At 34.9% G+C, this 23,304-nt stretch overlaps 1 protein-coding gene across 3 annotated transcripts in view; it reads right to left on the bottom strand.

Moving 5' to 3' along the window:
* Positions 1-23,304, bottom strand: part of BBS9 (Bardet-Biedl syndrome 9) — a 447,161-nt gene that overhangs the window by 248,755 nt on the left and 175,102 nt on the right. For 2 of the 3 annotated variants that reach the window (XM_045062860.1, XM_004762628.3), the window contains 5 exons: positions 19,624-19,700; positions 16,615-16,668; positions 10,098-10,200; positions 8,463-8,567; positions 3,327-3,341 (listed from right to left, as the gene is read on the bottom strand). In XM_045062860.1, the coding sequence (XP_044918795.1) occupies positions 3,327-3,341; positions 8,463-8,567; positions 10,098-10,200; positions 16,615-16,668; positions 19,624-19,700 (354 nt within the window). The remainder of the gene's footprint in view (positions 1-3,326; positions 3,342-8,462; positions 8,568-10,097; positions 10,201-16,614; positions 16,669-19,623; positions 19,701-23,304) is intronic. The other variant, XM_004762629.3, reaches the window with a different exon arrangement.

Raw genomic sequence — 23,304 nt, 5'->3', positions numbered from 1 at the left:
TATAATACTCAAATATTGGCCTACTTGTTCATCAGACTGACTTTGTTCTACAGTTTTTTACCAAATATAATCACCTTTCCTTCAGACACTTCCCTTTCTAGAGGAAATGGATGGTCGCAACTACTCTGGTGCAATTAATCACAAAATTATTTAACACTTAGAGAGAAAATTCACATCAAAACCACTCTTGACAGAACAATTTCTTCAGGAAAAGAATTCTAATTATACCTGGCACACCCAAGAGCCCAGTATCACTGTCAAGAGAGAAGCCAAAATGTGCTTTGGGGGATGGGGGGGGGGGAGAACATATATACCAAAGTAGAATAACTATATATATTACACATCTATATAATGCCTTCAGGACTCTTTCCAGGGGCCTGCTAGAGTCATTTCATTTTGAAAACAAGGAACCCCAAAGCAGTAGCAATGTCTGGGAGCCAGAACTTCCTTGATCCCTTCCTGTTATGTCTGGCTACATACTGTGCCCCATCTGCAGTCATGTTTTACACTGCCCATGTCATGTAACTTTAATGCAGACATAATGGAGACTAACTCTTATGGGACAACATAAAACCTCCTTTGCTTCTCTTTTTCCACATGTAAAAGCAGAACTGCTTATCTGCAAAGAGCCTGAACAGATCAGGCCAATAAAATGGACCAGTCTTTGAAATTTGAAGCCTTGTGTCTAAGTTAAGATCTAAGTAGCAACATATTATTTAATTCTGCCAAGTAGGTGAAGCTGAATATTGCAATCCTACTCCCTGAAGCTTAATTGTAATTTTAAAATATATCATAAGAGATTATTAACTTTGTATTGAAATACTAAAATTTCCATGTATTGGGATATTTTTCTCATGGTTTGGGCTGAATTTATAGTAAGAGAGAATAAATTCCTTCCCATAATAACCTTTACTAATTTTTTAAAGACAAAATAAATCACTTAAATAATATGGTATTTTACAAAAGTTAGTATAAAATCTTACCAGCTAAATTCAATCTTGCCAAGTAAAATGTAAATATTCATTATTAATAATTAGTTATTTTTAATAACCCAAATCCTAATTTGACAAGTATACTTCATGTTATTAAGCTAAACACTTATCCTATAAAATTTTTCTCATATAAATATATTTTCACCTCCCAGACACAATGCAACTCAGGTTGTTGGCATTACCAAAACTGTATGAGTATATTACGGCCATCATTTTTTAAGTATTTATTATTAATATTATCTAATATTTATCTTAAAATATAATAAACTGAAACCACCACATTAAGTCTGTGTCTAGAAAGAAAAATAAAGTAGGATAACTAAGTGCCTGTCATTTACCCTGACATCACACAATTTAAAGACAAGTACTTGAACCCTGCTCCCGAAGAGCCCAAAATCTACTAGGAAAGCCTAAGGAACAAAGGTAATGAAATTCATATTATAATAGGTACTGCAGTAGATTCATAAATAAAGGTTTCTTTAAAGATATTAAAGATAAACCGGTAATAATCAACCGGTAATAATAATCAACATATAATTATCAACAATAAGAAAGATAAACCCAGGTAATTTCAAGGGGTCATAACCTTGATGACATTGTCCCACAAGTTCTAAACAAGATAAGAAATAGGCACACAGAATAAGTGCTCATGGTACTCTGATCAGAGAGAACAGTGGATCTATTTGGACATACAGAAAACAGACAACAGATACAGAGAAAACAGACAATTTGTATATCTCAAAAGATATGTGCATCAGTACAGGTAGTATATAATGTTTGTGCTGATATTAATGACACTAACATTGATCACTTGGTTATGGTAGTGCTACCAAATCACTCTTTTTTTTAAGATTTTATTTATTTATTTGACAGACAAGAGATCACAAGTAGGCAGAGAGGCAGGCAGAGAGACAGAGGGGAAGCACATTCCCCACTGAGCAGAGGGCCCATTGTGGGACTCCATCTCAGGACCGTAGGATCATGACCCAAGCTGAAGGCAGAGGCTTTAACCCACTAAGCCACCCAAGTGCCCCCCAAATCACTCTTGTAGAGACACTGTTTTCTCCTTATAATTAAAAAGTAATCCATTAGGTAATGTTTTGAATATTCTATTACTTCAATAAGTTTAGTGTCCATTGATGAATCTTAACTGAACTATTACACAGGTTTTGCAAAACAATGATTCTCTAATTCTAGCACCCATTCTCCATTTATTAGTTGACCTCCTTTTGTAGAGTTTTCCCTCTATACATGCCTTTATTTCATCACTGTACTCATAGATTCTATTTGTCTTCAATATATTATAATAATTACATTACGATTTTGATGCTCTAAGTGTCCCATATGAATCATTGTGATATACTGTGATCATTTCTTGACTAATTCTTTGCTTTCTGACTCAACAATATAGGACAGGCTCTCTTACTTTCCCTTCTCCAGACCTGGACAGCCCTTTCTCGAAGAACCCTGATCCCTTTGTCTAGATATGGTACTCAGATGCGAAAATCTGTGCATTAGAGGTGCTAACAACTATTGAGCCGAGGCTTGAATAAGTCTCTGCCCCATCTCCATAGCCTCTACTCCACTCTACTGCAATAACCTCCAACTGAGCTTCTGACAGGCAATTTGGCTGTCTTTCAAAACCAGTTCTTCACACTGCAGTCAGAGTGATCTTTCCACAATACATTTCTATTCCTCTCCTTTCCAGGGCAAAAGCATGTGTGTGCATGTTCATATCCATGCACTTTTTGACATACTTAAAACCATTTAGTGGCTGCCCTTTGGTCATAGAACAAACATCAAAATCACTAGCATAATCAAAAAGACCCCATAATCAAAAGACTTAAAAAGTGCCTATTCTTTCTCTATACCCTAGTTACATTTTGACTGCTTTACTCCAGCCTTCAATTTAAAAAAAGATAGCAAGAAAGAAAAAGAAAACAAACAATTAGAATTCAGTGACAAACACCATTTTTTTCCTTATTCTTTATTTAAGTAAAATAAGATAGCAGGCCATATGAGTAAATCACCCAAACTTAGAGATATAAGTGGTCAATGACACTTCTGATTTTTTTTTCCAAAACAGTCATGGAGCTTCATTCTTTTTCATGACTCTAAAACAACTAATAATGAATGGCAAGTCTCTATGAGAGGAAACATTTATTATGATCCTCTCCATAGCCACATGAAGGCACTGAATCATCCTAAAGAAGTGTCTGTGGTTAAAACAGCAGTCTGTAAAAATAGTTCATTCATGGTATAATACTAGTTCAATTCACAGACCAAATTTCCAATTCTGAGATTCATTTTGTCCTAAATCATCATTTCACTTACCATCAGGATTTCGATCTATCCATCAGAGGTAATGCAAAAAAGGATAGGAGAGAAAGAATGCAACAAATTATTTGTGGTAAAATTACAATACATATTTAATATACACCTGTTTAAAAATATAAACTAAAATTTTCAAGAGTCTCTCAGATGATTTTAATGGCCCCCAACAAAAATAAGTCAATTCACAACTAAAAGGAGTATAACATGAATAAGTAAAATCTAACAATATATTTGCCATTCATTCTCAGAAGTCCATGACAGTGTGTTATTCCAGTGTAAATATGGCAATAAATAAATAAATAAATAAAAAGAGGTAAGGTATATAATCTAGACCAAGAGCAGACCAGACTCAATATAAATGACATCAAGAGGATTAAATGAATTGTTGGGGAAAAAATTTGAGTGCAAGGCCAAATACACAGTATTTTCAGTTACTCTCATTTATATTATAATGTATTTTTGACATTTTGTCAAAAATAATGTCTTTTTGGCTTGTCTTGGTATTCCTTTACTTTTATAGATATTTTTTACATTTTAATTTCTAATTGACTTTTGACTAATTAACGTTATGCTCTTTGGTTTAGCAATAATTTATAATCTTTTAAGTTCTGTCTTTAGAAAAGCATAATAGTTAAAAATGGCATGTGTAACCATAAGATAACAGACTGATTTTACAACTTCATAATGTATTTTTAAAACATTTTGCCCAATTGCTACATAATCCATTTCTCTATGTTAAATTCATATTCAACCAGCATTACCCCTTTCCCTGAAAACAAGTGAAATACTTAGTTGAATTAAAGCATCAACACCTACCACACATATTTGAAATGTAACAAGGATAAAATGTATAAAATTCCCTTTGATTATGGAGACACTCAATGATAAATGATCTAGATATTTTAGTTAAATATTTCTTTTTTATCTCACAACTCAAAATTAAAATAACATTAAAACTACCAATGTTCTTTTCAGAAATATCCAATTAAAAATGTCTATCACTCCTTGATGCCTTATGAAAATTTTGTATTTCTTTCTGAAGCCAGCTTTCTCAAAGTCATTTAAACATAAAATATTTACATTACCACAAATTTTAATAATTTAATTGAATAATTTTATAAGTATTATAAATTTTAAAAAATTTAAGAATTTTAATAATCTAAATAAAATCTAAATAAATTATCAAAATGGTCAATTCTGGCTAATAATGAATTTTTAACAACCTAATGCAAAATAATGTACAAAGCAGAAGAAATAGATTTTGAAAATATGTATTAAAGTTGTAAAATCATCTCAGAGTATAGAGTTGCCAATGCATAAGCCAGAAAATTTACTTAGACAAAATTAAAACTATAATTATTAAAAAACATTGTTAAAACATTAAAAAGATTATCCACCATGACCAGGTGGGATTCATCCCTGGGTTACATGGATGGTTCAACATTCGCAAATCAATCAATGTGATAGAACAAATCAATAAGAAAAGAGAGAAGAACCACAGGGTCCTCTCAATTGATGCAGAAAAAGCATTTGACAAAATACAGCATTGTTCCTGATTAAAATGCTTCAAAGTATAGGGATAGCGGGAACATTCCTCAACTTCATAAAATCTATCTATGAAAAACCCACAGCAAATATCATCCTCAATGGGAAAAAGCTGACAGCCTTCCCGTTGAGATCAGGAACACGATAAGGATGCCCACTCTCACCACTCTTGTTCAACATAGTACTAGAAGTCCTAGCAACAGCAATCAGACAACAAAGAGAAATAAAAGGTATCCAAATTGGCAAAGAAGAAGTCAAACTCTCTCTTCGCAGATGACATGATACTTTATATGGAAAACCCAAAAGACTCCACCTCAAACTACTAGAACTCATACAGCAATTCAGTAATGTGGCAGGATACAAAGTCAATGTACAGAAATCAGTTGCTTTCTTATACACTAATAATGAAAATACAGAAAGGGAAATTAGAGATTCAATTCCACTTACTATAGCACAAGAACCATAAGATACCTGGGAATAAACCTAACCAAAGAGGTAAAGGATTTGTACTCAAGGAACTACAGAACTCATGAAAGAAATTGAAGAAGACACAAAAAGATGGAAGACCATTCCATGCTCTTGGATTGGAAGAATAAACATTGTTAAAATGTCTATACTGCCTAGAGCAATCTATACTTTTAATCCCATTCCAATCAAAATTCTACCCGTATTTTTCAGAGCTGGAGCAAATAATCCTGAAATTTGTATGGAATCATAAGAGACCCTGAATTGCTACGGAAATGTTGAAAAAGAAAAACAAAATTGGGGGCATCACGTTACCTGATTTCAAGCTTTACTACAAAGCTGTGATCACCAAGACAGCATGGTACTAGCATAAAAACAGACACATAGACCAGTGGAACAGAGCAGAGAGCACAGATATGGACGCTCAACTCTATGGTCAAATAATCTTCAACAAAGCAGGAAAAAATATGCAGTGGAAAAAAGGCAGTCTCTTCAATAAATGGTGCTGGGAAAATTGGACAGCTATATGTAGAAGAATGAAACTCGACCGACCACTCTCTTATACCATATACAAAGATAAACTCGAAATGGATAAAAGACCTCAACGTGAGACAGGAATCCATCAGAATCCTAGAGGAGAACATAGGCAGTAACCTCTTCGATATCAGCCACAGCAACTTCTTTCAAGATATGTCTCCAAAGGCAAAGGAAACAAAAGCAAAAATGAACTTTTGGGACTTCATCAAGATCAAAAGCTTCTGCTCAGCAAAGGAAACAGTCAACAAAACAAAGAGGCAACCTACGGAATGGGAGAAGATATTTGAAAATGACAGTACAGACAAAAGGTTGATATCCAGGATCTATAAAGAACTCCTCAAACTCAACACACACAAAACAGATAATCATGTCAAAAAATGGGCAGAAAACATGAACAAACACTTCTCCAATGAAGACATACAAATGGCTATCAGACACATGAAAAAATATTCATCATCACTAGCCATCAGGGAGATTCAAATTAAAACCACATTGAGATACCACCTTACACCAGTTAGAATGGCCAAAATTAGCAAGACAGGAAACAACGTGTGTTGGAGAGGATGTGGAGAAAGGGGAACCCTCTTATACTGTTGGTGGGAATGCAAGTTGGTGAAGCCACTTTGGAGAACAGTGTAGAGATCCCTTAAAAAATTAAAAATAGATGACCCCTTTCAACATGGATGGAACTAGAGCGTATCATGCTTAGCGAAATAAGTCAAGCAGAGAAAGACAACTATCATATGATCTCCCTGAAATGAGGAAGTGGTGATGCAACATTGGGGCTTAAGTGGGTAGAAGAAGAATCAATGAAACAAGATGGAATTGGGAGGGAGACAAACCATAAGTGACTCTTAATCTCACAAAACAGAGGGTTGCTGGGGGGAGGGGGGTTGGGAGAAGGGGTTGGGATTATGGACATTGGGGAGGGTATGTGCTTTGGTGAGTGCTGTGAAGTGTGTAAACCTGGTGATCCACAGACCTGTACCCCTGGGGATAAAAATATATGCTTATAAAAAATAAAAAATTTAAAAAAAAAGAATAATTGAGAGCATATTACATACACTATTGGAAAATTATTTTTAATGAAATTATTTTTTCACAGAAACAAAAATATTTAAGCAAGAGAAACATAAAACCAACTTGTTGTGAGAATTAAATGGGTTTATAAAGCAAAAAAAAAAAAAAAATTTAAAATAGAGCTTCCCTATGACCCTGCAATTGCATTACTGGGTATTTACCCCAAAGATATAGATGTAGTGAAAAGAAGGGCCATCTGTACCCCAATGTTTATAGCAGCAATGGCCACGGTCGCCAAACTGTGGAAGGAGCCAAGATGCCCTTCAATGGACAAATGGATAAGGAAGATGTGGTCCATATACACTATGGAGTATTATGCCTCCATCAGAAAGGATGAATACCAACTTTTGTAGCAACATGGTCGGGACTGAAAGAGATTATGCTGAGTGAAAGAAGTCAAGCAGAGAGAGTCAATTATCATATGGTTTCACTTATTTGTGGAGCATAACAAATAACATGGAGGACAAGGGGAGATGGAGAGAGAAGAGAGTTGGGGGAAATTGGAAAGTGAGATGAACCATGAGAAACTATGGATTCTGAAAATCTATCTGAGGGTTTTGAAGAGGCAGGGCGTGGGAGGTTGGGGGAGACAGGTGGTGGGTATTATGGAGAGCACGTATTGCATGGATCACTGGGTGTGGTACATAAACAATGAATTCTGTTACGCTGAAAAGAAATAAATAAAAGAAAAATATTGCTAAATATGCAAAGTGGACATCAATAGAAAAGAAAAAGATAATCAAGGCATCTCTAAAACTTTTAGAACTAAAAAACTGTATAGAAATGTTTAAAAAATACAAATGTAACATTGCTAAAATACCCTATTATCAGTTACACTATGTTATAACATCATGAAAAAAAATGACTATTCATATTCTACCAATAAATAGATTGTTAAACAGTTAATATGAAAAATTCACTGCATAGGAAAAAAAACAAACTATAAAATTTGACCAAATGAAGTTAAAATTTACACTAACTGAATCTCAACTGGACTAAAGATAACTTGTTTCAAAAGAGTTTCTTGAAAAAACACAGATCAAATTTTAGTAAATGTGTTCTTAAATGTTTTAACATGTATGATACAAAAGAGTTTTATTTAGTCATTCATTAAAACAGTGTCTGAAACTCAATATTGCTTTATATTAGAGAAATTCATAATAATCTTTTTCACGAATTCAGACTAGGCTTTTCTTTTTTCTTCAAATAAATGAAGTCTAATACCATACTTTGAGTGTGAATAAAAATATATCATATTTGCTACTGAGAAGACAGAATCAAACATTATATGTTGGAAATAAGTTAAACATCTTATCTCTAATAATCCCTAACACATAAAAGTAATTTAGACATACAATTTTATTTAACAGTAGACAAGAATTATTTTTCCATTTAGCATTATTTTACAATGTATCTTTCAGTCTTAAACACTTAAACATTTAACTCATAACTCCAATTATTTAAAAGTAGTAATTAGGATTATAAATCTGTGAACAACTGTGTGCTTACCTGATGGTCTGGAATAAGAAACAACAGCATTTCCTTCCAACTCAGGTGGTGTGTAACTCCCTTTCAGATAAACTGAAAAGGATACTGTTCTATTCATTTCTGGTGCTATAAGAAATGTGAAAGTAATATTAAGTTTCAAAATGTTGGACAATTATTATTAACAGTTAAAATTATGCATACACTACATGCCAGATAGTATCCTAAGCACTTTAAATGGATTATTTAATCCTCACAATAACCCAGAGTAAGGTATGTACTACTATTGTCCCCAGCTTTTGTGCATGAGGAAACTGGCTATGGAGAGAGTAAGAAGCTTGCCCAAGGTCATATAGCCAATAGAGAACTGAAAACTGACTTCAGGGCAAGGGTGACCAAATTCTACATCACTGCTTCTCTTTAGTCAGATGAATAGGCAGAATGATCAGAAAAAAATGTACACAAAAAGGCAAGAGAATTTGGGAACTGGGATTAGTACACTTTATCGTGGCTATCGTACAGACTGCAGGGGAAAATGGGAGAGGGGTATTGCATATGGATGTAACTATAACTGTAACAACTTTGCAGATTGTATGTCACCTTCTATATTCATGTATTTGACCTCCAACCTGAGGTAGGCAGTCTTAAGATGCTTTTAACTAGAAAAATAAACTGTTCAGAATGTGTTTTAGAAAGAAAAATTGGAAGTATTGTGAAAACAATTAGAAAATAAAGTGAGAACCCAATATCTGGATATCACCTATAAGATGACTTCAACCATTCAACCATTCATTCAGTGTTTCAATTAATATTTTATTTAATTCCCCCTATCTGCCAGGCGCACTCAAGTAAGGGTTGGTAATACAAAAGCAAAAGAGAAATATGTTCTTGACATCATGAATAAGATACAGAATAATCAACTGAACAGCAGCAGTAAAGAAAGAAAGAAAAAGTGTAGAAAGATAAATCAGAAATCATTTTGATAGGACTAATGACAACTTGGATGTAAATGGTAGGGTATGAGAGATTCTATGCAAAGAAACCTCTAAGGGTTGCCATTTATGACCTGTCTACTATTTTAGGCATTATTAGAGATATCTTACATAGATTCATTTTCCAATTAAATCCTCAAAACAGCCCTGCCAGACAGATATTATCCCCTTTCTGCAGATTAAAAGAAATTGAGTTTCCAAGTAATTACTAAAGTAACTTACTGAAGGTTACACATTGAGTAAGTGTCAGAGCCAGGATTCAAATTTTGGCCAGACTCTAAAGCCAATATTCTTATTTCAGACATAACTGATTCAATAAACAGCTCACTAGAGAAACACCAATAAAGAAAGCCTTCCAAATTATAGTATTTAAGTACAATTACAGGCCCATCTAGTTAAGGAAAGCACTTGAAAATCTATAATTACTTCAGCTGAATGACCATTCACTAAACATTGCTATTTTTTAAAAAAGTACCATTCATGCTTGATGTTTGAAGGGAAAATATAAGCAAAACAACACAATTATTGATTTTAGAAAGATACCAGGCTCATTATTCAGACAAGAAATACAGCCATGAAATAAAAATACTAACCAAAAAAAAAGGTTTTTTTAATTAAAAGAAAACCTCACACCACGACAGACTTTAAGCCAAAGCAGAACACTTACCCATAAATTCAAAGGTGAACTGATCACAGGTCAGTACTAAAGGTGGCTGTACATAGACTGATAATTTGGCTTTCTGCAATGCCAGTCGATTCTGCAACGTGACCTAAGGAAACAAATTGTTATCAATAGAAAGTTACATTTTATCCAAGTTGATAGGATAGCACAAGTATGTAAAAAAAAATCACTAGCAAATAATTAGGAAACACTATCTGAGAAAAAATGAGTAGTGGCAAAACATAACATGTAACGTAAATAGCAGATTAATGGGTAAGTACATAAGCGGTACTTTCTACCCAGTTAGAAACTGGTCAAAGGAGTTAAATGACCTTTTTGCAATGGAGATATAGAAATGGCCAAACAAGCACATGAAAAAATGCTCAATATCTTTAATCACTATGAAATACAAGTTAAAACCACAATGAGATACTATTACATATCTACTAAAATGATGTAATTAAAAGAACAAACAAAAATAGGTGTTAGCAAGAATGTGAGGAAAGACATCTCATACATTGCTGATGGGAACGTAAAATGGTACAGCCATGCAAGAAAACAGTTTGATAGTTTCTTTAAAAATTAAACATAAATTTGCCATATGACCTCAAAATTCCATGCCAAGAGAAATGAAAACATATGTCCACCCAAAAACTTGTAAACAGATTTCATAGCAGCATTCTTCACAATAGCCAAAAGTAGAAACAACCCAAATGTCCATCAACTGATAAACAGATAAACAAAATATGATATATCCTTACAACAAAATAGTATTCAGTAATCAAAAGAAATGAAGTATTGGCACATACTACGACATGGGTAAGCCTTAAAAATATTGTGCTAAGGGGTAGAAGCCAGTCACAAAGAACCACATATTGTATGATTCCATTTATATGAAATGTCCAGAATCGAGAAATCTGGATTAGAGAAATAGATTAGAAGTTGCTGAGGGATGGGAATGAAGGAGAGGTGGAGGATGGAAGAGGGAAGGGGGCATGAGGTTACTTTTAAGGGAGGCAAATATGTTCTAAATTTGAATTGCGGTGATGGTTCCACAACTCTGTAAATACAGTAAAAATCAGAGAACGGAACTCCTAAATGAGTAAATTGTACGATATATGAATAATAACTTAATAAAGCTATTAAAAATGTTCTATTGGGACGCCTGGGTGGCTCAGTTGGTTAAGCGGCTGCCTTCGGCTCAGGTCATGATCCCAGCGTTCTGGGATCGAGTCCCACATCGGGCTCCTTGCTCAGCAGGGAGCCTGCTTCTCCCTCTGCCTCTGCCTGCCATTCTGTCTGCAGCTCTCTCCCCCTCTCTCTCTCTGATAAATAAATAAAATCTTTAAAAAAAAAAAAAGTTCTATCAAAATCAAATGAAAAAATCCACCCTGCGCTTGGTGAATAATTACATCATGAAATATGTGTTCATTTCTTTTCATGTGTAGATGTGGCAACGGGATTACCTTATCTAGTATCTGCACACCACCTTTTGCATAAACTATTCTCTAAGGAAGGATTTCCTCACTAGATGGATAGTTGCTAGATACATATCAAAGCACTACATTATTCCATGGCTTAACACAAAAATACATGACAGATCTAATTATAGAAATATCAAGGAGTGGTAATATTGATTGTCGCATATCTCAGCTGGCTGCATTTCTAAACTGGCTCTTATATGGTGATGCTAAGAAAACCCTCCCAGATTAAAATCAAAAGCTAAGAACTCTGGGCTAACAGTTTGTCGGGGAAGTAGGGCAGATATGGGCAGAGAAGGCCAGGATTTCCCTCACTTCCCACCAAGAGAAACATCAGCAGAAACCATTAGGCCCACGGATTTTTACTGGGCCACAGTGCAAAGGGGCATCATTTTCAGGCTATCAAAGAAAAAGCTTAAATATCTTACTTTCATTGCACATGTTCCCTCTTTGGACTTTTGTATCCTTAAAGTCCCAGCCTTTGAACAGCATCCTTTGGATGAGTTCATCCATGTGGTTGGTATGGTAAGCCAGACTTATCACAGTCAACTGCCCAGGCAGGGTTGGTATACCAACTGAATCACAATCTCTGGGGGTAGTTCTGGGTGTTGGTTTTTTTTTCTAGCTCCCCAGATGATAGCCATGTACTAACAGAGTTAAGAAACATCCTTCTATATCATATCTTTGCTGTAGAGCAACTTTCAATCTAATTATTAGATTCTAGTATATGAGACAGATATATTTCATTAACTCACATAGTACAAGGGTAAAATTATTTTTAAGAAAAGTAATTTTGGGGGCACCTGGGTAGCTCAGTCATTAAGTGTCTGCCTTTGGCTCAGGTCATGATCTCAGGGTCCTGGGATCAAGTCCCGCATCGGGCTCCCTGCTCAGCACAAGCCAATTTCTCCCTCTCCCACTCTCCCAGCTTGTGTTCCCTCTCTCACTGTTCTCTCTCTGTCAAATACGTAAATAAAAATCTTTAAAAAAAAAAAGTAGTTTGCAAATTTCTCTTAATTAAAAGGCATGTATCACCTATTCCTTAATATATATTTATATATATATACATATACATATATATAAAATATATACATATACACACATGCTATAGAAAAATAAACAATATACAGGAATATGCACCTGGCCCAGAAACATTATATACATATAATTAAATTTAGTACGTATCTTGCATTCATTTTAAATGATGTGGGTATTCTATACAACTTTAAAAATAAGTTAAACACAAAAATTTTGAATTGCAAAGTAGAATTTTTAACAGATAACTACTGATGCAAATAAATACAAAAAAACACAGAATGGGGACGCCTGGGTGGCTCAGTTGGTTAGGCCGCTGCCTTCGGCTCAGGTCATGATTCCAAGGTCCTGGGATCGAGTCCCACATTGGGCTCCTTGCTCGGCGGGGAGCCTGCTTCTCTCGCTGCCTCTGCCTGCCTCTCTGCCTGCTTGTGTGTACTCTCTCTCTCTCTATCTCTGGCAAATAAATAAAATCTTTAAAAAAAAAAACAAAAAAAACACAGAATGAACAATGAATCCTCAATTTTTAATTTCTAAGCCCTGGGAATACATGAGGGGAATGTGCATACCACAAGCAAACCTTCCTTCATGATATCTGGTCATTATAAACAACATAATACCTTTTTAGTAAAATCCTGATAGTAATTACAGGAAGAAGAAATTATGCCAGGTCCACTAAATAAATAGGACACAACTTAAATATTTTACTATAAGTAATAATATAATGCTAGTCTACACATATATATTTAAATAAAATTAATAATATTAATGATAACCATTAACAACTTTTTTATATTAATGAAACCATGCTAATAAATTGTATGCATTATCTCATTTAATCTTCACAAAATCACAAAACAGGTACTATTACTATACATCATTTTACAGAAAAGAAAACCATGGTTCAGAGAGGCTAAATAATTTGCCCAACGCCACTCTGATTATAAGTCAAAGAACCACATTTAACTTCTCTCTGCCAGAATCCAGAGCCCATGCTCTTTCAACTGTGGTTAAGTCTCAAAACAACCCTGCATTTAAAAAGTATCCTCACTAGTGAAATAAGTGAGGATACTTTTTAAATGCAGGGTTGTTTCGAGTCTTAACCACAGTTGATTAAGAGCATGGGCTCTGGATTCTGACAGACAGAAGTTAAATGTCTAAGACAACTATCATATGATCTCCCTAATATGAGGAAGTGGTGATGCAACATGGGGGCTTAAGTGGGTAGGAGAAGAATAAATGAAACAAGATGGGATTGGGAGGGAGACAAACCATAAGTGACTCTAGATTTCACAAAACAAACTGAGGGTTGCTGTGGGGGGGGGGCGGTGGGAGAAGGGGGGTGGGGTTATGGACATTGGTGGGGTGTGTGCTTTGGTGAGTGCTGTGGGGTGTGTGGACCTGGCGATTCACAGACCTGCACCCCTGGGGATAAAAATATATGTTTATAAAAAATTAAAAATTAAAAAAAAGAAAGTATCCTCACTTCACAGTTTAAAAAAAAAGAGGTTCAGAGAAGCTAAATAATCACTAATAAGCCAATGTGTGCAAGAGAATTGAAAGCTATCACCAGGAATATATCATAAGAACTCAGTTTTAAAAGTGAAAGTGGAAAATCCTTAAAGTAGTAATAAGCTACTTGTAAGAGAACATACACTCTGGACTGCCTCAGTGGCTCAGTCAGTAAAGCACCTGCCTTCGGCTCAGGTTATGATCTCAGGATCCTGGGATGGAGCCCGATATCAAGCCCCACATTGAGCCCCCTCATTAGGCTCCCTGCTCAGCCTGAGTCTCCCTCTCCCTCCAACCCTCCCACTCCTATGCTCTCCCTCTCTCAGATAAATAAATAAAATATTTTAAAAAAAGAGAGAGAGAGAGAGAACAGACATTCTGACTCTGCCTTACACTGTTAGCAAGATCATGATAGCACTTGTGCACAGATTTATTAAACCCCAACAATGGCCCAGGCATTTTCAAATGTGAATCAAGGAGATGTGTGATGAAAGTAACTGGAGGAACAAAGAAGACTTGTGTCTGAGCCAAAAAAAAAAAAAAGAGTTAAAGACTTGGCTAGATCATAAACCTCATATTTTAAAAGAAAAACAATTACAGAATATTAAGGCGAAAATATAAAACATTAATACAAGAATTTTCCATGCTGTTTTTGGATTCTAACAAAATGAAATATGATCCTAAGAAATATAATACCAAATTTTATCCTAGATACATAAATATGACTCCAAAAGCCAGGTATGAACAACCACTCTGCCTCAGTTGCCTGTAATAGACGGTCACGCATCACACACACATACTCAAGGTAGCCACATCTTCATTCACTTGGAACGGGTGGAAAAATTTTCTCAATTAACAGGATTTATTATGACGGAAACTTGCATGGTTATATATCTTGGCTGCTGTTGTTATAAAAGGCTATAAGAAGAGATTTATAGCAAAATTTGTAGAGAAACTGTCAGACAGAATCAGGAAGTCACTGTGTCTGCTGTACAAGTCCAGCTGATTTTATGCAACCCTTGTGTGTTGCATTCTTTCTCGAGCTCTTATAATGGCAGTAAGAAAGAGAGCTGAGACTTAGTCATTCTCAAATGTAAAAATTCCACTAAGGAAGAAGAATTTTCCAGTAGTATCATACCATCATTTTAAGATGGCTATTATTACACATGAAAGCCTTAGAACTGCATAGGTGAGAAAGGTGTATTTACTTATAGCAATAACTAGCAGTTGAGGGGGGTAGGAATTAGCATAAGCAATGTTTTCTGGTTTAAGTACAGGATTTCTTTTTGCAATTTATAGTGTGCTCCTGAATTATTATGTGTGTATGTCTGAACATTATCAGTAGATAGATATAAAAAGAGGTTTCTCTACACAAAAGTCTATAGATCATTCCTGGAAATCTGCAGGGGTTTTTTGTTTTTTGTTTTTTTCTTAAGCGTTTGATTTCTTGCCACTGCTGCTTTTCCAGACTCAGAAGTATTAATGAGATAGAGCCTTTGATTGGATGGGGGTTGGGAGAAGTGGGGAAAGACCACCCTTGTTTCCAGTGGCAAGAATCCAAAAAAATTAGCTTAGGAAACTGTTACAAGATTGGGCTCCCTTCAACTTCTACTAAAGATCCCCACACTTGGGCCACCCGCTGGGTCCAGTGTAAGCGAACACAATTGGTAAAGCCTGGTGCCCTGTCAAGCCCCTCCAAGGACAGCAACCCATAATCTAAGAAAATATAAAGTCCTATCCAAGTTTTGACTAAGCAAATTGCCAAGATCCACAACTTTTCCTGGCTCCGAGGTCTGGGCAGTGATAAATATTTTCAACTTAATAACGTGCTGACTGATTACCACACTTTAATCTAAATGCCTTAAGAGGGTTCTACATTTGAGTTCTAGTTCTAAAATTCTACAATGACAGGACTAAAAATCTTAACCAAAACCACATCCTTCATATTCTATTTTTTTAGGACTATCAATTTGTCACTACTCTACTTTGTGGCTTCTTCATTTAATATTTTCTTGCTATAAATACATCCATTTAAAGTTAATGTCATGGCAGGTAGATGACCAGAAACTCCTCTCAAACATACACATAATTATATATAGAAGAAAGATATTAGCATGCATGATTCCCTTATATATATGATGCTGCAATCAACTGGTTGGTCTATCATAAGTGGTAATGACACAATTCCTCCAACATACTTAAAATGTTAATTTTGTTTCTAGAAAAAAGACCCTAGTTCATTTAAACATAATGGTTAAGCATAACCCATAAAAATTATTTATATTACATAACATTGCCATGAATGCAATTATCCGTTTTATATTTGTAAGAAAAAAATAAAGGTTATCTTTGCTATCCAAAGCTGAGGGAAATATACAAATTTCAAGTGTTTGTTTTACATTTCCATAAGCCAGTCATAGGGCGACAACAGTGGCAGATGTGATGAAATGTTTAATTCCATTTGCACAATAAAGTCTAGGACCATGGTACAATACCTTAACTGTGACTGAAGGGACAAGGTCAGTTCCCACTGCAACATCAGTAGCTTGCTGTAAACATAGAATTGAGAAGAGAAGGAAGGAAAGAATGGTTTCAAATTACATGTCCATCAATGAGTAAACACAATGGGTGCAATATATACTTCCCACCACCAAAATAGGAAACTAACCATAACGGACTTATCAATCTAATGACAGACTAAAAGGGTTAATGTAGCTTTTTGAATGTCTTCAACTGGAAAGTTGTAAGCGAATAGAAACCTTTTCCAAAAAGGAAAGAAAAGGTCATATATTTTATTATCAAACTATTCTCTTGCCAAATTTACTTAAGTGTTGAAACTAATTAAATTTTTTAAAAATTTTAAGTATTGAAATTAATTAATTATATTAATTTGTTCTTTATATTTTATAGAAGAAAGCCCCTTGTATTTCTCAGATAAGCATTATGCCAGCCTTTTAAGGTCCTTATATTTTCAACTTGCCAAAGATATGTTTTATTCTGATTAATAATATATATCTAAGACCTGTAACGAATGATACAAAGCTTGAAGGGCCTTACACCTAGAAAATAAAATAAAAGTAGAAGTGTATGTTTTTTAATAGTTCATATCATAAACTAGGTCATTCTTTGAACATCAGCCTAGGTTGCTTGATCCTACCTCTTAAAGAATTCAGAGCATAACATAATAGAGCAAACATTTCCTTAGAAATTATAACTTCCTTATTAGAGTTGTAGATTGAAAGGAAAAACTGCTCACTCCATGACAGAATAAGATGAAAAGGTAATATAATTTTCTAATAATATCCATGACTGGGGAACAATTAATATTAATAAAAGCACTAATTCAACCAATGAATAGCTCTATTGTGCTTTTAGCTAGCTTATCTGGAATTTTTTTTACTAAGAAAATCACTTCTAAGCAACAGGGATGGCTATACTGTACTGGGTATCAACATAACTAAGAGTGAGCAGATTCATATTCTATATACGTATCCACAGAAAACCATGTATGAACTCTGATCCACCTTCTCAATCCAAAAGATAAGACAGCAATGCTTGTCTTATCTATAAAGACCCCGCTCTAATATAAATTATATTATTTTTAGATGTGTGCTTTCATAACTAATGACAAAATAAAACACTGAGCCAAGCTTTTTGCTCTAGCAGAACCTGAAATCCAGGAAATGTTTTACATTTGGCTGTCCACATATCTAGAAGAGAAACCAACATCTCCTGTTTCCTGTTCTTTCCAATCCATGTTTAAACACCTAGGTACTTCCAGGACAGCAGTCCTTTGGGAAGATAAAATTATAGCCAGAGACAAAGAGCTACACAAAGACACCATGGCACCATAGCCACATAAATTGTTGGGCCAGTGTGTTCTAATGGGATGAATATGATACTCTCAGGAATCTCTTAAGAAGGAAAAAATAGTAAGACAGGGAAAATGAAGCTGAAAAGAGACACCTAGTCAAGAGGAAACAGCACTCTGAGTTACCAATAGGGAAATATACATTACAATAAAGTACTATTACACAAGGCCTTTTCCTGCAAAGATCAAAAGTTACTAAAGAACAGAAAGGGAATTCCTGGTTCCAAATAACTTATGTTTAAGAGAACCTAGAAAAAAATTATATAAGTTGCCCAAAGGAAAATAAGAATCATTTCCAAGGCAAGAAAATGTGTGTACATTTGTCAGCTAACTAAGCAAAAATGTTCCACTCAGACTACAGCTTTCAGGTAGAGTGAGAAATGGTGTGTGCTGAATGGCCAATGTTTTAAACAGTGCCTCTACTATGTGACTCAGCTGAGTGAATGTTTCTTTCATATATAGTACTTTTTTTAAGTATGCCCAACTTACTATATTATGGCAATGTTAACGTGATTTTTATCACAGCTTGGGTTGGCTCTTTCTACCAAGATTAATCTTTGAAAACTTAGGACAAGTACTTACTATATTATGCTCTGATACCTAAATATCAAAGTCATTTCCTAGGTAAAATTACATGACATGAACTCCAAATATAGTAAAAAGCAGTGAATTTGATCACTTGCCAAAATTGATGAACTTCTGATTCAGAGACAGATAAACTTAATAGATTTTTGCCCAAACTGCAGGCAGTGAGACATAACCAATTATAATCTAACAAGTGCTTACATAAAACTAAACAAGGAGGTGGGGCAACATGACCAAGGACAGTCTCTCTTTCATCTTTGCTATTTCTCATCTCCATTCATTTATGAAGCAAAAATACTGAGCACTCATTAAGTGACAGACACTAAACATATGGCAGTGGATGAGACAAGCAGTGGAATGCAGTGTGTGGCAGTAGTGGTGTTGGTGGTGATGAGGATAATGTTAAAAGAACTAAAATGTAATTTGATGATAATGATATTGTTAATTATCATAACACTTCAACAAAGTAGATTTTAATATTATTCCCATTTCACAGATGAGAAAAATTAAGAAAAAGAAAATAAAATACCTTGCCCTGGGTCACACAGATAGAAATGGCAGGAAAAAATAATTCCTGGCCCAACTGCTCAACCGTTTGTTAAATAACACACAAAGATACTCCCCTCCCTCCCTCCCTATCTCCTCCTCATTCATATGTATGTATATATATATATATATATATATATATGAACACTATCTCATTGAACCTTCGAGAAAAATCTTATAGGGTCAGTATTATTCACCTGGATTATGATTATCTCAATATTATGGTACTGAAAAACTTAAAAAAATAAAAGTAGATTCAGAATAATGTGGAAAACCTCTTCTACTGTTGCCCCTTCCTCTCCTTTTTTTAGACCAAAATCCTAAGGAACTCCTCACTAAGAGATTGGAAATGTTTTTTCTAGAAGGTAATAAAGACTAAAAGTTGTTATCTTCTCTTAAGTTTCTATCTGGGGACCAAAAATTTCAATCAATAGATACTGATCCCAAATCAGCATAGTCCACCACTATCATAAACCCTTTTAAAGTCTGTGAATATACCTACAGACACTGAATCAAAGTTAGGAGAAACCATGGCAGAAACTTTCAAGTCATCTTCTCTCTCAGTCATGGGCCAAATACCTGTAATTTAAAAAGAAAAACAATATTTAATCATAAAGAAAAACTGCTGTATATAGTTTTTTAAAGAAGTTTTTTTGATATCACATATCAAAAACAACCCCATAAACATATTCATAAGTTGAACAAAACTAATGCATTACAGAATTAGAAACCTGATGACATTCTTCCCCTGCTACAGTAGATTTGAAAGAAATTTGAAAGAAAAACTATCTTTCTCCAAAGATATTATCTAAAATATGTCCCAATGACTGAAGAGTGTTAGGAACTTCAATGTTCTCTCCTTAACACTATAGTTAAAAGCCCAAACTATACCCTTTTGAAGGTAAGTTTGGTCAGAACATCAAAATGTAAAATATACATATCCTATGATCTAACAATTCTACTCTTTAGCATTTATCATAGACACGCCCAAGGAGCTTCTCTGCTGCTGGTAGTTTTTAAAAACAAAAACAAAAACAACCTAATTCTCTATATTTCTATTAACAGGGAAATGGTTGACTAGATTATGGTATGCTCTGCAATGATCCAAAGCCCAAAGCTGTAAATAAGAGTGCTCTCGGGGCACCTGGGTGGCTCAGTGGGTTAAGCCGCTGCCTTCGGCTCAGGTCATGATCTCAGGGTCCTGGGATTGAGTCCCACATCGGGCTCTCTGGTCAATGGGGAGCCTGCTTCCCTCTCACTCTCTCTGTCTGCCCCTCTGCCTACTTGTGATCTCTGTCAAATAAATAAATAAATCTTTAAAAAGAAAAAAAAACAGTGCTCACAAACTTTATATACTGATATGAAAAGAACTCCAAGATGTGTCTATTAATTAAAAAAAAAAAACAGGTAATACAATGCATCTAACATGCACATATTTGTATAGAAATAAATACGAATTTTTTTTAAAGAATACACAAACACTCCTGATAAAGGTTACCTTTATATAATGTAGAGGAACTAAGATCTGGGAGTTTTACCCTTTTAATACTCTTAGAATTATTTTTACCATATTCATGTTATTTTCACAACTTATAATTTCACGACTTAAAATGTTTACAGTGCATAAGGTATGATGAACAAATGACACAGATCCTAAATAAACAAGAAACATTAAAGTATATGCAATTATGTCTACCTAACATCTACTTTCCCCTCCTCCTCCTTTGTAGCAGAGCTATAATTCTAGGGAGGCATTCGCCTTCATCTCAAAGTCACTGGATTGGTCAGATCCAATCATGGTGATTTCATTCCCCTAACAATTTGTTGTTTTAGGCATAAGCACAGGGCTTAATCCTGGCAGACGTGAGGTGAAGAAAAGTTGGGAGTGGGGGTGCTGGCACATGCTTCTGGGAAAGCTATTTCCCCATAATAAAAAAGGAGACTTGGGAGAAATATCTCTCTTCTTCCCTGGAAATCATATTTGCACATAATACCTGGAACTGCTGAAACTACCCTGTGACCTTGAGAGGAAAAATCCCTCACACACCAAGGATAGCTGACTAAAAACATGGAAAGTTCTTGGATGATGCCACAGGAATCAGCTGTCTCACAGAGAGAAGAACTACCTACCATTGTCATCAAGCATTCCCACCAGTACTGTAATATTCAGTGTGGGAATTTCCATAACTTACTTAGTGACAATATAAAAGCCTGCTCCTTGCCTACCCAATACCATTCTTCAGTTCTTTACTAAAAGAAGCTCAGTTTTATTCTGAGCAATGAGTGCTCAGCTAAAACACTAATTTCCCCAGCCTCTTTTGTAAGCTTGGAGTGGCCAGTGAGATGTGAGTAGAAGCAGCTCAGGATGTGGCTTCTAGGAAAGATCCTTAAGGGGGCTGACTCAGCTGCAGATGTGAGAGCAGGAGTTCCAGAAGCCATCTTGGACCAAGAGATGACCCTGGGAGAGGAAGAACTGGAGTCCCTGATGACAGTGGAAATGCCAAACCAACCCTGGTCTGCCCACTGCTGGACTTCTTTTCTATGGGAAAGAAATAAACCTCTGCCTTGTTTAAGCCACCTTATTTGGGTATTGTGTTATGTGCAGCCAGACGTAGCCCTAAACAACACATCTCCCAACAAGGTCACCAAGTAAATGTTTCTAGGACTCAATGGTAAAGGCAATTTAGTTATCCTAGACATATTTCCAATAGGGTACAGAGTTTCATTTATATACCTCTTTCTTACTGTTCTCTTTCACCTCCTGAAGACACAACTGTGTGGGAGGCCATCGTAGTACCACACCTATTCCCTCACACCCCAGGTATAGAATGATAAACTGGCTAAATTATAAGGAAATTCTGCCCTTGAAAGTGCCTACCAACAGTTGTTGTTGACTACTGGTAACAGAAATCCTAGGCAGGATTCACACTAATGAGTTGAATATAAAAAGCTTCAAAACCCATGAGCCATACAGAAATTATTACTGTAATTTCATGCTTACAACATACATTCCTCATATAAGTTACACACATAAAATCAGCTTCAAAAACACTTTTATTATAGTAGATAATATACACCATGTGTACAACAAAATGTACTCTTTAAATTGGCTTTAAATTCTGCTGAAACTTTTGCTTTGAAGAAATAAAAAAGCTCTAAGTACCAAAAATAATCCACAAGACTGTGAACTTCTTTTTGTGAGTTAAAGTCACTATGCTAAATGGCATTTAAATGAATAATGAGGTCATCAAAAAGTTCAGAGTTTTAACTTCTCATAATCTTCTATAATGAAATGATTTTGTGCTTTTATATAATTACAGGTATTTTAATAAACAAATACACCACAGTTTTATAAGGATACTAAGTTTTTTCAATATCTAGAAATAAAATATTTTAAAAGTCCCTCTTTCTTCCAAGCTTCACTTTGGGTTTTTTTGGTTGTGCGTGTGGGTTTTTTTTTGTTTGTTTGTTTTGTTTTTAGGACTAAAACCAAAGGATGATGGCAAAGAAGTGTAAGAGAACTTCAAATATTAGCTAAAATTTGAGGTTATATAAATAATAAACTTTGCACCCAAGTCGGTGGGCACATCCCTACCTTAATTAGCAGTTATTTGAAGATACACAGAAGGATCAAGGTAATGACAACTTTAAAATAGCTCAAATGTTCTCACTCAAGGGTATCACTATGGCCACCAAAAAATAATTTACAGTTGTAAAGGATTTTTCTGAGAAATCTTTTACACAACTGAGTGTTAATCAAAATATCATTAGCACATTGTTTATGGGAAGGGCAAAATCTCAAGACACAAAATCTAAAGTGAAAAGTAACATTAAATTTATTTAATGAACTCTGGAAATTTCATGTTCCATATATATGCCTCTCTTCTCCAATTATATTTTTAAACGACAAAAAGAGACTCATAATTCCATTAATCCCCAAACACTAGTATCAAGGAGAGTGGGGAGAATGTCTATATTGCAATGTAAAACATCGAATTTTAAACATTCGCCATTTGAGGGGGGATGCTGACAACACATGGGTTTTCTGTAACTGGAGTTACTTAAAAGACCTCAGTTTCACTGGTTTACTTTCAAAACTTTCTAAGAGAACATGTGAAGCCAAGGCATAATAATTTTACCTTAATAATCATATTTTAAAATATATTATCTAAATTCCTCTGAA

The sequence above is a fragment of the Mustela putorius genome, unplaced genomic scaffold (assembly GCF_011764305.1).
Source record: "Mustela putorius furo isolate JIRA1106 unplaced genomic scaffold, ASM1176430v1.1 tig00003845_pilon_pilon_pilon, whole genome shotgun sequence".
Classification (NCBI taxonomy): domain Eukaryota; kingdom Metazoa; phylum Chordata; class Mammalia; order Carnivora; family Mustelidae; genus Mustela; species Mustela putorius.
The sequence above is the reverse complement of the archived record's forward strand: the minus strand, read 5'-3'. Positions and strand labels throughout refer to the sequence as shown.